Source organism: Erythrolamprus reginae, chromosome 2 (genome assembly GCF_031021105.1).
Source record: "Erythrolamprus reginae isolate rEryReg1 chromosome 2, rEryReg1.hap1, whole genome shotgun sequence".
NCBI lineage: Eukaryota > Metazoa > Chordata > Lepidosauria > Squamata > Dipsadidae > Erythrolamprus > Erythrolamprus reginae.
Genome location: NC_091951.1, coordinates 333,924,532 through 333,939,178, shown reverse-complemented (window position 1 = coordinate 333,939,178; position 14,647 = coordinate 333,924,532). Strand labels below are relative to the sequence as shown.

At 43.4% G+C, this 14,647-nt stretch overlaps 1 protein-coding gene across 1 annotated transcript in view; it reads right to left on the bottom strand.

Annotated features, from left to right (window-relative positions):
• ADAMTS12 (ADAM metallopeptidase with thrombospondin type 1 motif 12) overlaps positions 1–14,647 on the bottom strand; it is a 229,634-nt gene that overhangs the window by 32,404 nt on the left and 182,583 nt on the right. Inside the window, exons 15-17 of the mRNA XM_070743485.1 lie at positions 11,561–11,805; positions 10,576–10,717; positions 7,958–8,084 (exon numbers count right to left, since the gene is read on the bottom strand). Coding sequence (XP_070599586.1) covers positions 7,958–8,084; positions 10,576–10,717; positions 11,561–11,805 — 514 coding nt within the window. The remainder of the gene's footprint in view (positions 1–7,957; positions 8,085–10,575; positions 10,718–11,560; positions 11,806–14,647) is intronic.

The window sequence follows — 14,647 nt, the reverse complement described above, 5'->3', positions numbered from 1 at the left end:
TGGCTCATTGCCGAACTGGCAGTGATGGCCAGCTGAACATGCCCCCAAATCGGCTTTCTCGGTGGCCCCATAGGCACCGTCATCTTTTTCCCCATTTCTGAGCATGTGCAGAAGCTGTTTTTGAGTAGTTCGGAGAACTGGTAAATACGGCATCTGACTGTCCTCTATTTTCTGCCTGCTGAGTCCCAGCTGAATTGGAGGAAATGGAGATTTTACAGCCGCGCAGCAGGGGAGGAAGCAAACTGGCAGCGAGTTAAGTTCTAACCCACCTCTGAATAATAAGTACTAGGAGAGTTGATGCATTTGAGATATGTTCAAATTACATATACAGTGGTACCTCTACTTATGAACTTAATTCGTTCCATGACAAGGTTCTTAAGTAGAAATGTTTGTAAGTAGAAGCAATTTTTCCCATAGGAATCAAAGTAAAAGCAAATAATGCGTGCAAACCCATTAGGAAATAAATAAAAGCTTGGAATTTGGGTGGGAGGAGGAGGAGGAAGAAGAGGAGGAGGACAGTCACTGCCGAAGGAAGAAGGAGAGGGGATGGGAATCAAAAAAATCCAAAACTTTAAGACTTTTAAAAAAAGAGGGACTCTGAGGCGGCGAGGAGGAGCGCACGCCTCCCATACATCTGGTGTGAGGCTGCCTCTCATATACTATGCCAGAGAGAGAAACCCAGGGGGAATAGCAGGAAACTGTCCGGACCTTCGTGTCAGTCTCAAATTCCCTGGGAATTTTTTCCAGGCTCGGGTTCTTAAGTAGAAAATGGTTCTTAAGAAGAAGCAAAAAACCCCTTGAACACCCGGTTCTTATCTAGAAAAGTTCTTAAGTAGAGGCATTCTTAGTTAGAGATACCACTGTATTAGGGAAATGTATTGTGAAAATCTCATATTACTAGCCAGAGCATACAAAACTTTTGCCAGACCAATTCTTGAATACAGCTCATCTGTCTGGAACCCACATTGCATTTCGGGCATAAACACTCTAGAAAATGTCCACTCCTCCACTCGCAACAGAATACCCTACGCAACTAGACTTACAATCCTAAATTTAGAAAGTTTAGAACTACGTCACCTTAAACATGACTTAAGCATAGTCCATAAAATCATCTGCTACAATGTCCTTCCTGTCAATTACTACTTCAGCTTCAACCACAACAACACACGAGCACACAACAGACACAAACTTAAAGTAAACTGCTCCAAACCCGATTGCAGAAAATACGACTTTAATAACCGAGTAGTTGATGCATGGAACTCACTACCTGACTGTGTAGTATCATTCCCTAACCCCCAAAACTTTACCCTTAGACTACTGTTGACCTCTCCCGATTCCTAAGAGGTCAGTAAGGAACGTGCATAAGTGCACTAGAGTTCCTTCCGTCCCCTGTCCTAATGTTTCTCTCTTACTAGTATCATGTATATAAACATTATTGTATCCTTGTATACTACCAATAGAGAGATAGTCAGTTTGGTCCAATGTTTAAGCACCAGGCTAAAAACTAAGAGACAAGGTTCAAGTCAGGGCCTTAGCATAAAAGCCAGCGGGGTGACTTTGATATCCCCCCCCCCCAAGCCCAACAGTGAATTGTTGTGAAGAAAATAAAAAGAGGAAGGATGCTTTGGGTAAGTTTGCTGCTTTGAATTTTGTAGAATTGATAATGACGGGATAGAAATAAATTAAATATAAATAAAAATAAGGAAGTTTTTATTGCATTTTGCTTTCGTAAAGGTGATTGTACTTGCTTTCCCAACCGCCTGACTGCACTGTTCACCCATTTTGAGACAGTCAGAAATCACTACCTCAATGACTTTCTAAAAAGAATTCAAATGATCAGCTGTCTGCAAGGAATATAAATCCTTCTATTCCTGACCATCCAGCAAAAGATTCTTGGATAAGAAGTGAAAAGTTTCCAATATACCCTGTTTCCCCGATAGTAAGACACCCCCGATTGTAAGACGTATCGGGGGTTTCAGGGGGGTCGGCTAATATAAGCCGTACCCCGAAAGTAAGACATATGTCTTACTTTCGGGGAAACACGGGGGTATTGCCGGGGGGGGGGAGCCCGATGACGTCGCTTCCAAGCTCCCGGCGCGCCCCTCGCCTTCACCTCGCCGCGGCGCCACCGCCTCTTCCCCGGCTTGGCAAAGTGAAGGACGGCGCTGGTCCGAAGCGAGCCGAGTGGGCGGCGGCTTGCAGCGAAGGCGCTCGTCCCAGCAACCGAGTCCTGCCGAGGCTCGGCTGCAAGCGGCCAGCGAGGCCAACCAGCTCCGAGGCGAGCGGCCGGAGCTGCGCCCTCCTTCGCCCGCCTCCTTTCCGGCAGGCAGGTGGGGCTGCCCAACTGCGCAGAGCGGCTCCTCCCCTCCAGACACACGCTTCCCCGACACGCATCTGCGGCTCCACGCGTGCACGCCGCTTGGAGCCCTGAGGTTGAACTTGGAAAAGGGCTCACAAGGCTCCTGTCCCGTGGCTTCCCTTCTGGACTCTGGGGAGATGCCTTCGGGAACGCGACCCTTTCCATTTTTTTCCAATGTAAGACATACCCCGAAAGTAAGACGTAGTGGGGCTTTTGGGGGTAAAAAGAAAGTAAGTCACTGTCTTACTTTCGGGGAAACACGGTAAAAACCAGAAAGTCCAGTTATCTTTTGCAAAAGCACTTTTGGAAAATGAATATACTGAACATTGACTTGAATACTGATCTTCACCTCCTTACTTCTGAAAAGTCACGTATACGATTAAAATGCTATTAAATGCAATAAAACACCCTTAAAATACATCTTGCTGAGTCTTTAAGTTTAATTTGAGAGCAACAAGCCAGGCGAGGCTGTAGCTTTCATCAGAGCTGTGATATAGAAAGAGAACAAGTATAGCTCTGTGCCACTGCATCAGATATTTGCCAAAATTATCCCCCTCCTTATTGAGTATAGTTAACCTTGAGACAAAAGCTTGCCTTGATCCAAATTGGAAGAAACAGGAAGGATGATTTCATCAGCAGCATGGCAGAAGAAGAAAATTATTCTCCTTGTCAATCAGTATTTCTGATTGAAAGAAAGCTATTGGAAGTTAAACATTTCAAAATTGAAAGGATCAGGAAAAGCAGTCCATTTTAGTTCATTCCCACTGTGCAACATTTAGGAGGTTTTTGGATAGCATCTGCACACCATTGATGTGCTCCAGGGGTGGGTTATAATAACTTACCTTGCTGCCATTCACTTCCTGCTGTGCATCGTGGGCGTGTGTATGCCGTGCTTTGCATGGCTGTGCGCCATACAGGTGCACAGGTGCTTTTCACGGCCACATGTCCATGCTTTGTACCTTCATTCACAGTACTGAAAATCCAGATTCTGTGAATGCACAAAAACAAGAAACAGCTCCTGGGCATACGCAGAAGTGAAAAACAAAATGGCGCTGCCAAGAGAGCAGGCTCAGGGGCATGTCCAGCCGGCTATCATTGCTGGTTTGGTGACCATGGAGAAATTCCCGCTACCAGTTCTAAAGAACCGGCAGGAACCCACCTCTGATGTGCTCCTCAGAGTAGATCTTCACATTGGTCTGACATCAGCTATGGAACTTGCTTAGTCACATATTAGCTACTAAGATGGCTTCCAATACAGGAAGTGTAAGAAGTTTTATATCAAAATATAAAATATTATATCGAACACCATGAAAGCCACCGCCCAGCTGTCATCTGCTGAGAAGAGGAGGAGGAGCCAGACGCCGGTGGCGGCGGAGGAAGGCGAACACCAGGGAGCTGTCGGCCGATCGGGAGGATGGGAGGGAGGCACAAAAGGAGCTGGAGAATCCCTCCCACAAAGAGATTCTGGGGGCGGAGCTTTGACATCACATATACCTTCAGGTTGCTAAGGACGCCAAGGTGATCACTTCCTGGATTTCATGGAATCCAGGAATTTATTTTTATTTTTACGTGAAAGGACGCCGCAGCGGCACTGCAAGCAAAGGGAAGTCCTTTCATGTAAAAAATTTTTTAAAATGTTTTTACGTGAAAGGACCTCCCCTTGCTTGCAGTGCCGCTGTGGCGTCCTTTTTCATAAAAATAAAAATAAATAAAAATTAAAAATCTGTAAAAATAAAAAATGATGGGATTCTGGGGGCGGAGTTTTGGTGCCACGGACCGTTCGGGTTTGGTTTTGGGTTCGGGTTCAGCTGAACTTTGCGTGAAGTTCGTCCGAACTTGCCGAACCCGAACACCGTTGGGTTCGTCCATCACTAGACAGTTAAGCTAAAACTAAGTTAATCAAGTAAAAATAGCAAAAGGAAAATGGTTTACTCAAACTTCCTCAAAATAAGTTACTAATCCACATATCAAAGGATAAGGTGTGTAAACACGTAGAATTAATTAAATTAAGTCTCTCAGTGGAACTGCATGTTCACAAGAATAAGCATCTACACACACACATTCCTCTGAAATGTCACCCAAAATCAGCACATAGACATTTCGACACCAGGACAAGCTCCTCTATTTAAAAGATATGTCATTGCTTTCAGGAATAAATAGTTCTTCATTTCTCACAGCTATCTGGATCTCATTTTTATTTATTCTTGCACAATCCTGACTTGAGTTGGACCCCTAAATTATTCTTGTGAGAGAAGTAATGTTTGAGAGCATGTTCTCAGGTAGGATTAGTCAGAACTCATAATGTTTAGATATGCAAATAGGACATTAATCAGAAAAAGAACATTAAACAACAGAATGGTGATAATGAAGACTGACCTTCATGGTTTATTCAAAGGTTCTTTTCCTTACCTCTGATTCAAAGGGGAAAAGACTTTATCTCTCTGTAGGAAGTGCCACAATCTTCACCAATACATCACATGATTTATGACTTTTCAATTTAAGGTCCTTCACTTATTATCTCAGTTTATGTTTCAAAGAGGGTTTGGTTATTTTTTTTAGATCAGCAACGGCCCTGCCAAAAATAACTGCTGAAATCTCACAAACCCTTCTCTGAGATGTTATCTGTCCTATTCAAGAATCCAAATACATCTAATTTTCATTTAAAATCTCTATTAAGCCCCCCACCCCGAATCTTAAGAAAATTGAGCCAATGTTTCCATTAAGAATGTTTACAATTTAAAGTGTTTTATGGATGTTATTTGGCAACACTTTACTTATACACTTCAAAAAAGACATTGAAACTCTGGAGAAGGTGCAGAAAAGAGCAACCAAAATGATCAGGGGTCTAGAAACCAAGACTTATGAAGAGAGACTGCGGGAACTGGGCATGGATAGCCTAGAGAAAAGGAGGGCCAGAGTGGACATGATAGCAGTCTACAGGTATATGAGGGGTTGCCACAGAGAGGAGGGGAACACTTTATTCTCCAGGGCACCGGAGGGCTGGACGAGGAACAACGGCTGGAAGCTGACCAAGGAGAGATTCAACCTGGAAACAAGGAAGAACTTCCTGACGGTCAGAACGATCAACCAGTGGAACAACCTACCAGTGGACGTTGTGAACTCTAATACTCTGGACATTTTAAAGAGGAAATTGGATTGCCATTTGGCTGGGATGCTATAGGATTCCTGCTTAGGCAGGGGGTTGGACTTGATGACCCACATGGTCCCTTCAAAGTCTAACAATAAACAAACAAACAAACAAACAAACAAACAAACAAACAAACAAAAAACAACCTCCTAGGATATGCCACATCGCAGAGGTGGAAATTGAGAGAATTGGTGAAGATATAAAACTTGATTTATTAAAGTACAGCATCTATCAATGGTGGCATCCATGGGGGTTAAAAAAAATCAGTATGGCCTTTGTGCAGAGCAATCACAGCACATTCCTTTTGTGTGTGTGTCAATGTCAGATGCACACACAAAGAGATGGGACTTCAAGTGCACAATTACAGCAATCTCTTCTCAACTTTTTGAGTCCCTCCCTGTAGACATCACCCTTCATTACTGATCCTGCTGGTTGCTGAAAGCTTTAGTTCCTTATTGTCAGAATGAGTGCAGGTTCTGGATCGTTGCCTCAGAAAATTGTTGACTTAGACAGAGGCTGACAAAAAGTTGAAATAAAAAATACTGGTGTTGTTGGACATACTCCTGGTCAGTTGGAGGATGATGAAGAACTTGAGGACTCTGATACAGATAGTGTTTATGAATTAGTGGTGGGCCCACTGTTACAGGTAGTAGAACAGGTGGGAGGCCAGCCACAGGATGTTGCAATGAATCCAGAATCTAGCAAGGAAGAATCAGACGTTCGCTGGGTCAATCCTAAATTCAGAAGGGTCCAAAAATGTAAGGAACAGGTGTTTGGAGGAAGATATTAAGGGGAGGAATGGGTTAAATACTGGAGTGATATATTTGGTACGTCAGTGGGTCAGTGGGGAAGAAGGACGGAGTTTCAATGTTGTAGGGCTAAAATGAAAGTTGTTTCCGTTCCGCTCCCAAGCAAGCAAATGCATTCTGTGTTATTTTACAGTCATTTCTGCTGTTTTTGAATCATGCTGTTAAATAGAGGATGCTGGGAGGAATGCAGGAGGAATGCAATTAAGAAAGATAAGGGGAGGAAGAGAAATGTGCTAGTATGAACTGTATTCTGAATACGGAAGGGATAGTTACTTTTCTTGGCCTGGGATGGGAAAAATATACTGTATTTTCTGGACTATAAGATGCACCGGTGTGTAAGACACACCAAGTTTTCAGAGATAAGTAAGAAAAAAAGGTTTTTGTCCTTCCCAGCCTCTAGGAGCACTACGTAAGCCTCCCAAATCCTCTGCGAGCCTCATTTTTTATTAAAAGAATGTGCCTTTTTTTGCAAAAACAGGGGCCCCTAGGAGCATCCTGCAGACCTCCCAAACTGCGCACTCATTTTTTTTTGCAAAAATGGACCCGTTTTTCACCCATTTCTGCAAAAAATGGGGCATGCAAGAGGGTTTGGAAAGCCAGCAGAGTGCTCCTGGGATTGTGAAAAATGCCCCGTTTTTCACCTGCTTTTTCGCAAAAATGGGGGTGTTTTTGCCCTCTGTGCACCCCATTTTTGCAAAAGAACAGGCCCATTCTCACAATGGCTTTGGGAGGGCCCAAAACTGTATTCAGTGTATAAGGCGCAGTGACATTTTCACCTACTTTTAGGGTGGTGGAAGGTGCATCTTATATTACGGAAAATATGGTAGCTTATTTCCCATCATTATATTATAGTACCTTCCTCTATATCGGGGGTCCCCAACACCTGGGCCGTGGCCTGTTTGGAACTGGGCCACATTTATTTATTTATGTATTTATTTATTGGATTTGTATGCCGCCCCTCTCTGTGGACTCGGGGCGGCTAACAACAGTGATAAAAACAGCATGTAGAAATCCAATACTAAAACAGCTAAAAACCCTTGTTATAAAACCAACCATACATACAAACATACCATGCATAAATTGTAGAAGCCTAGGGGGAAAGAATATCTCAGTTCCCCCATGCCTGATGGCAGAGGTGGGTTTTGAGGAGCTTACGAAAGGCAAGGAGGGTGGGGGCTATTCTAATCTCTCGGGGGAGTTGGTTCCAGAGGGCTGGGGCTGCCACAGAGAAGGCTCTTCCCCTGGGTCCCACCAAACGACATTGTTTAGTCGACGGGACCCAGAGAAGGCCCACTCTGTGGGACCTAACTGGTCGCTGGGATTCGTGCGGCAGAAGGCGGTCCCGGAGATAATCTGGTCCTGTGCCATGAAGGGCTTTATAGGTCATAACCAACACTTTGAATTGCAGAGTGTTGGTGTGACATGGGCATATTTAGGGAAGCCCATGATTGCTCTCGCAGCTGCATTCTGCACGATCTGAAGTTTCCGAACACTTTTCAAAAGTAGCCCACATGCATACAGCTCAACTTGCCTGAGTGGTGGGCTGGTGCGTGTGCCTGGTTTCCCTTCTCCCCTCCATCCCAGCTGTGTTGCAAGGCACAAAGATTGATGACCTCTGCTCCGTATGATATTTGTACATACCTGGGTGGACAATCTTTTTCGAGGCATTTTTTCTGTTTAGCCTTGGGTTGCGTTTCTGGATCACAAAACAGGTTTTTCACCATGCTCTTCCCCTTTTTCACACAATGGGCAATCTGTCGCTGAAACCCTACAAGAAAAATTGGGGGAAAATTGACCTTCATCTTTAGATGCATGTTTAAGAAGGCAAACATTTTGGGATATGGAGTAGCTTGTATTAGATGTTAGCACTGTTAAGAATCTGCTGAGTACACAGCTTTGTAGGAGGACATTAACCCGCCATTAAGACTATATGCCAGCCAGTGTTCCCTCTAATTTTTTTGGGGGGTGGGTGGAAAAGTATAGTGTCTGAGCAGCACAGAAATAATAAATAAATAAATAAATAAATAAATAAATAAATAAATAAATAAATAAATAAATAAATAATGAACGAACGAACAAACGAACAAACAAACAAACGAACAAACAAACAAACAAACAAATAAAAACCCCACCCTGTTTTGCCCCAGAGAATTTCAAAATAAAATACTGTACTGTGTGTCTGTAACAGTGAGCTCATAATAGGGCAACTCTATCAATATCAAAATGCCACTTAAATAGTTGAGCTAGTTTCAAACTAGATTTTGATTTTCTTTCTCTCTTCTTTACTCCCATTCTTTTTCTTTCTCTTTTCCTTCCTCTCTTTTTTCCATCTGTTTCTCTCTCTTCCTCTCTTCCTCTCTCTCTCCTTCCCTCTCACTCTTTCCTTCTCGGCTTCTGGGCAGGTTTGGAAAACTCTGAGTTGATGATGATTTTTAAGTGAGCGATTGCTCACTGCTCAGCTTAGAGGGAACTATGATGCCAGCACCAAATGTTCAAAATTGCCAATAAAAACTGGCAGATGCCAATATCTGCTGCCTGCAAAATATAAACAGTAGATATTGACATTTGATGGTTTTTATTCTTTTTATTTGTATTTTTGGAAACTTCAGTGGGCTTTATCTATATCACTGCAGAAATTTATGTGTCCCAGTGAATTTTAAGAATGAGAATAACAGAGTTGGAAAGGACACTTGAAGTCTTCTAGTCCAAGTTCCCTTTCTACCTTAATCATTTCACAGAAGCAACTAGGGGTCATCTCCAGCAATTACTTGGTAAGTTATTATTAGTTTGAACAGTGTTGAGATTTCTATGTTATTATTATTATTTGGTTAATTGCACAGTGTGAATTGTGCATTAAATTAGGCAACACCCCCCCACACTGCTTTTCTTACTTGGAATGGGAAAAATGCCATTGTTTGCCTGAGGTTTAACTAATTAATGGTTAGTAGGCACACAAAGTAGTTTTCTATATGCTGATTTTATTGCGGGACTTTCCAAGGGAATATAAATTAACTATTAATAAAACACTATTTACCAGTCCGAAGCAGTGTAAGCAGTAATGGGCAGCCAAATTTTTTACTGCCACACTGTGGGTGTGGCTTATTTTGTGGGTGTGGCTTAATGGTCATGTGACTGGGTAGGAGTGGCTTGCCAGCCATGTGACAAGGTGGGAGTGGCTTGAACAATCAACATAATTCAAGTGAACTGTTACCGTGTTTCCCCGAAAATAAGACACTGTCTTATATTAATTTTTGCTCCAAAAGTTGTGCTACGTCTTATTTTCAGGGAGTGCCTTATATTTCTCAAATAAGACAAATTCACAGGCAGAAAAGCTGACACCCCCAAAGAAAGTGTACCATACGGTACACTGATTATGGTACGGTACCTCTCAGTATGGCACTCACACACACAAATGACGGCACTTATATGGTACAACAGCTTCCGGCCACCAGAGGAACTACAGTCTACGCACTGTAGTGGAGACTGTAATGGCAGTGAGACAGCAGCAGACTGTGTCTGCTTTACTGGACGGTACAAAGCGATGGAAGGGGCCAGCAGGGGATGCCACATTATTATGGTACTGCTATGAACAGCTTTGAATGGTACCGTATGTTTTTCCACCGTGCTGTATGTAAACTTGACTACGCCTTATTTTCGGGGGGTGCCTTATATTAGCAAATTCTGCAAAACCTCTGACATGCCTTACTTTCGGGGTACGTCTTATTTTTGGGGAAACAGGGTAAGTCCTTGACTTACAACCTTACCAGTGTCGCTTCGTGTTTCCCGCACTCTCCTTCCTGGGTCACCCCCGCCTCAAACTGGGTAGCTAGGTGAACGAGTGCTGCCAGAAGCATAAATGCTGCCAGCACCACGTTCATCCATGCCTTCTGCTTACATCTCAGGCAGGAGGTGGCCGTGTGAGGCTGGAGGGGAGGGGAGCAGGAGAGAGGGAAGCTCGTCTGAGGCCAGGAAGGAGGAAAGAGGAAAAAAGCAAGGAGTGCAGATGCAGCAGGAGCAGCAGGGGGAAAAAGGAGAGTTGAGCCGAGACCAGTAATCCAGGAAGTGACAGCCGCCGATCAGCTGAAGCTACGCATGCATCTTAATTTCCACCGGTGGAACTGCGTTCCACCCAGTCCTGCCTGATGCTCACCCCTGAGTGTAAGTATACCCAAGTCAGTACATTGTTAGAACAATGAATGAGGCACCCAAAGCAGATACCGAGAGAGAGGAAGGGGACTTGGAAAATTGTGGTTTCTTACCACTGCCACAAGTTACACTGCAACTTGTCCACTTTCCATATTTCCAAACATATTCAGGTTCCTCCACTTCGTTTTCCAAGCTTGAGCTTTTGCGCACAGTGTATTCGTATTTTATTCCAGGGTTGTTTTCCTGAAAAAGGAGCTGAACAACATTTATTGTACATTTCAATCACAAAATATCAATTCAATTCAATTCAATTTATTAGATTTGTATGCCGCCCCTCTCCGAAGACTCGGGGCGGCTCACAACAATAATAAAAACAATATTCCAGGGAAAACAAATCTAATATTAAAAAGCACATAAAACCCTATCATATTTAAAAAAGCAAACAACATATACATACCCAAACCTAGATATAAAAAAAAAGCCTGGGGGAAAGGTGTCTCAACTCCCCCATGCCTGGCGGAAAAATGGGTCTTGAGTAATTTACGAAAGACAAGGAGTGTGGGGGCAGTTCTAATCTCTGTGAGGAGTTGATTCCAGAGGGTCGGGGCTGCCACAGAGAAGGCTCTTCCCCTGGGGCCTGCCAAACGACATTGTTTGGTCAACAGGACCCGGAAAAGGCCACCTCTGTGGGACCTTATCGGTTGCTGGGATTCGTGCGGTAGCAGGCGGTTCCGGAGGTACTCTGGTCAAACTGGTCAAACCAGGATACCCTCTACCCTTCTCTGTTTGTAGGACTACCAGATTGGGGCTCCAAAGATCCACGAGTTAAACCACACACCACAGTTCACAAACAAGGAAGCAAGAGCCATCCAGACCTCCAAATCCCCCCCCCCCCAAAATACCACTGTAGGTGCTATCTTTTTCTCTTATGTACGCTGAGAGCATCTGCACCAAGACAAATTCCTTGTGTGTCCAATCACACTTGGCCAATAAAATTCTATTCTATTTGAGGGGAGACAAACTGCAAATGTAGACAATTCCTTTTCTGCCCTACATTTCCAGTTTGCGTCAGACCCACCAAGTGACACGCTGGTGTACCTGCAGCCACAAGGATTCGTTTGTGGGCCCAGAAGCAGTGAGACTTTCCAAATGTCCTTTTCTTCCATATTGAAATATTGTTCCCGCCACTTCATAATTTCCATTCCACTGAATAATAAACCCTCCGTTGAGATAATACTTCTGAGGGTCTTCGCTTCGCAGCGCAAGGAAATTGCCTGCTTCTGATACTTCGACCACTTTGATGTGTCTTGCGCCTTTGGGAATCAGGCCAATGTCAACGTAATCTATGTGAGGAAGACAAAATGGATTTAAAAACATCTCCAAGTGTTCTTGAAGCCCAGCAGACATTATACAGTGCTCCAAAATGTTGGGACTTGTAAGGCCCCAAAGACGATAAATAGCTTACCTTGTGTTCTGTCGAGCTCTCTGGCAGAATCCTCCCGAAAATGCACAGATACAATTTCAGACACACACATGTTTGACAATTCAAAACAATGTTCTTTATACTGAAAATGCAAAGAAATGGAGCACTCTTTTTGTATAGCAAAGAGCACTCGTCTCCAGACAAACTGGTAATTTGTACAAGTCCCTTATCAGTTCTGTGATACTTAGCTTGCAGCTGTGAGGCAATTCACAGTCCTTCTTCTTTCACAAAGTGAAACACACTTTGCTCTGGTTTAGTTTCAAAGCGGGGAAAAATCACCACACAAAGGTCAAAGTCAGCAAAGCAGGCACAAAACACAACAATCAGATAATCCTTCACAATGGCCAAACCCACTCGCTGCTATTTATAGCAGCCTCTAATTACCACAGCCCCACCCAACCACAGGTGGCCTCATTTTCTTTGATAATAATCTCTCAGTTGTTGCTGCCTATGCATCGCTCTCCGCATGCGTGGCTGTATCATTAACTCTTGTTCCGAATCCAAGGAGGAGCTAGATAATTGATCTCCTTCTGAGCTGTCTGCCACACTCTCCTCCTCCCTGTCACTCATGTCTTCTTGGTCAGAGGAGCCTTCATCATCAGATTCCACCGGGAGCAAAACAGGCATGCCGCATGTGGATGTCTCCCCCACATACACAGTCCTTGGGGCAGGAGCTGGGCCAGAGCTAATCACAACAGTTTAGAAAAGGGGTGAGTAATATTGACCTCTAGCATTTTTAGTCCTAGGAGATTTTTAAAATATAAAAATGTTAATTGGATTAATGAAATTTAGTTTAACCAGCTCCTTACATCTTTTTAATGGATGTACAACTACATGTAGATGTTTGGCCCAGATATTTCTAACAGATACATTAAAAGTCCTTCAAGTTCACCCTAGAGGCAATCTTCCATTTGTTTAACAACCCTTTGAAGTTACAACAGCACTGAAAAAAGTTCTTTATGAGCAGCTCTCACACTTATGACTATCACAGTGTGTGATCTAAACTCGGACACTTGACAACTCACATGTATTTATAATCGCCACAATGTAAAAAAATGTTGAGACTCTAGAAAAGGTGCAGAGAAGAACAACAAAAATGATTGGGGGCCTGGAGGCTAAAACATTTGAAGAATGGTTCCCGAAACTGAGTATTAATGCAAACAAGGACTAGGGGAGACATGATAGCAGTGTTCCAATATCTCAGGGGTTGCCACAAAGAAGAGGGAATAAAGCTATTCTCCAAAGAACTAGAGGGTAAGACAAGAAGCAATGGATGGAAACTAATCAAGGAGAGAACCAACTAAAGAGAAATTTCCTGACTGAATAATTAATCAGTGGAACAACTTGCCTCCAGAAGTTGTAAATGCTCCAACACTGGAAGTTTTTAAGAAGAGATTTGACAACCATTTTTCTGAAATGGTATAAGGTTTCCTGCCTGTTGTGGTTGGCTCTGGCCCAGCTCCTGCCCCATGGAATGGGGAGGTGGATGCAGGGGAAAATTCAACATATCACAGGCCTGTGTTATTGCCGACAGAATCAGTTCAGAGTTTAGTTTCCTCGGACGAAGAAGAAGAAGGTGGGAGTGACTCGGCAGAGGAGGGCTTGGCACACAGCCCAGGCAGTCAATCTCCCTTATCTTCCATTGATTCAAATGATGACATTTTGGACCCACGCAAGCGCAGAATTATGCGTAGAAGAGACCAAGTAAGAACATATTACAGGAAATAAGGGAGGCCACCTGTGTTTGGGTGGGGCTCCAGTAATTAGGGCTGCTGCTAGAAATAGCAGCATGTGCGTTTGGCTATTGTGGAAGAATATCTGATCGCAGTTTGTCAGGAATCTTGTGTTGCTGGACTTTGTTGCTTTTTCATGGCTTTGAAACCAAAGCAGAGCAACATGTGTGTGTGTGTGTGTGTCTCACTTCGTTGGAAGAAGAAGGGGTGTGAAGTTTCTTCACAGCTGCTAACTAAGTACTTAATGACTGCTTAAGGGAAATTGTACAGACTACCCAGTTGTTTTGGGAAGAGTGCTCTTTGCAATACAAAAAGAGTGCTTTGTTTATTTTGAATTTTGTGATAAAGAACATTGTTTTGAATTTTCAAATGTGTGTGTGTCTGAAACTTGTACCCTTGAATTTTCAGGAGGCTCCTATCAGAGAGCCCAACAGAACACCTGCCTAAGCAGGGGGTTGGACTAGAAGACCTCCAAGGTCTCTTCCAACTCTATTATTCTATTCTATGAAGGTTGTCCTGGATCATGTGATCTCCATTTGGGATCTGGGCTTCTGACAAGCAAGGTGGATAGAGAAAGTTGGATTTGCTTAAAGACTGCAGTGAAACACTTAATAAAAGCATGACAGAAAATGTCATAAAAATGGCCTGGATTGCTCAGTGAAGAAGGTTTCGACCACAACTGTGGTCCTAAGTGGTACAGAGAACAATACTGGATATATTTCATTTCAAAACAGCTGTAAACCCACAGATAAAATGTAATGGTGAGAACAACAAACTGAAGCTACATAACCTTTCCCTTCCCTTTCCCATAAGCATCAAACAAGTCTTCCATAATAACTTCAGAAAAGCGAAGCAATTGGTGTTCAGTTATGGCTCAGTATTCTCCATGCTCTTTCCCCAAAAATGCTTTGTAGCAAAGCTTTTTTGCTTCCCTCATTTTCTCAAGGAGAAATCGGTAGCTTTCATCAG